The 1,547-nt window shown below is 40.5% G+C and overlaps 1 protein-coding gene across 1 annotated transcript in view; it reads left to right on the top strand.

Moving 5' to 3' along the window:
* Nucleotides 1–1,547, top strand: part of calcrla (calcitonin receptor-like a) — a 31,112-nt gene that overhangs the window by 22,908 nt on the left and 6,657 nt on the right. Inside the window, exons 6-8 of the mRNA XM_008404245.2 lie at nucleotides 358–449; nucleotides 539–665; nucleotides 1,232–1,385. Of these exons, the coding sequence (XP_008402467.1) occupies nucleotides 358–449; nucleotides 539–665; nucleotides 1,232–1,385 (373 nt within the window). The remainder of the gene's footprint in view (nucleotides 1–357; nucleotides 450–538; nucleotides 666–1,231; nucleotides 1,386–1,547) is intronic.

Below are 1,547 nucleotides of genomic sequence, written 5' to 3'. Positions count from 1 at the left end.
AACAGGTTTCTCAAAGGGTTTGGTTGGTTTGACTCACAGCACACAGACAGAGAACCACAGCAGCTGGAGGTGGAGCAGATGATGGAGTTTTGGGTCCAACTGAACCGATTCTTCTTGCCTATCGGGTGTGAAAACGTCCAAAACTGCTACAACAAAAAGATTTCACCAAGTAGCAAAAAAAAACCAACCTGTAAATATGAGCCTCTGTGGAAAAAGGCTCCCAGAAAGAGAAGTGTGCACACACCTCCAGATTGCACCTTGGCTGGTTGGCGGGATGAACAAGGAAGTGTTTGAAATTACGACGTTGCACCTCATGGGGATTTTTTTTGACCAAATTTATCTTCTGCTTCTTTCCAGACGGCGATGAATCACTTCTACTTGACCCTCATTGGCCACGGACTCTCCCTGGTGTCCCTCTTCATCTCACTGGCTATTTTCTTCCATTTCAAGTAAGTTCCCAACATCAACCTGCTCCAAGTTGAGGTTTTATTCACCGATTCTCACCTGACTGGATGAAAACATCTGGCTTTTCTTGCAGAAGTCTGAGTTGCCAGAGGATTACTCTTCACAAGAACCTTTTCTTCTCTTTTGTTCTGAACTCTGTCATCACTATCTTTTGGCTAACTGCAGTGGCTAACAACCGGGAGCTGGTGCAAAGAAATCCAGTAAGTTCATTGTTTGGTTCAGATCCATGATGCTAACTGCCTCAACTATTTACATTAATCATGCTAACTGTTCCAGATATGCTAACYATGCTAATGTCGTTTAATATGCTAACTGCATCAACCGTGTTGGGTTTMCTAGCTACACTAAACATTGAYGCTAACWGCCTCAACTATTTACATTAATCATGCTAACTGTTCCAGATATGCTAACTATGCTAATAATGCTATGCATGCTAGCTAAACAAACCATCCTAACTGAGCTGGATATGTTGAATGCACTTTACTCGATTAATGAAACAATTAAGGCATAAAATTAAATTCTTTAAACTAAAATTAACTTTATATTTGTTTTGTCAGGTCAAAACATTAAAACAAGAAACTTTCTCGTAAAAATAAAAATGTTTCTTGTTTTTATGTGATATAAAATTCATCTAATTCTCATTTTGACTGATTTATTTCCAGTTTTTGGCAGTTATACTTGCATGTTTTATAGAAACTGCTGGGACGTTTTCCTGCCTCCGTCACGTCTGATAATTTCTACATCGCCGCTTTGTGTGTTTCCGTAGATGAGCTGTAAGGTGTCCCAGTTTATCCACCTCTACCTGTTTGGCTGTAATTACTTCTGGATGCTGTGTGAGGGGATTTACCTTCACACGCTCATCGTGGTGGCCGTGTTCGCCGAGAAGCAGCACCTCATGTGGTACTATCTGCTCGGCTGGGGTGAGTGGACAGAAACCTCAGCAGGGCAGCGCACAGCGCCCAGTATGGAAGCCCATTTCTGCCAAGAAAAAAAAAAAAGTTAAACAGGAAGTCATAATTTCGACTTTCAAAGTCATAATTATGAGATTTAAAGTCATAATTATGAGATTTAAAGTCATAATT

Source organism: Poecilia reticulata, linkage group LG2 (assembly GCF_000633615.1).
Source record: "Poecilia reticulata strain Guanapo linkage group LG2, Guppy_female_1.0+MT, whole genome shotgun sequence".
Taxonomy (NCBI): domain Eukaryota; kingdom Metazoa; phylum Chordata; class Actinopteri; order Cyprinodontiformes; family Poeciliidae; genus Poecilia; species Poecilia reticulata.
Note: the sequence above shows the minus strand (reverse complement) of the source record. Positions and strands in the feature narration are given on the sequence as shown.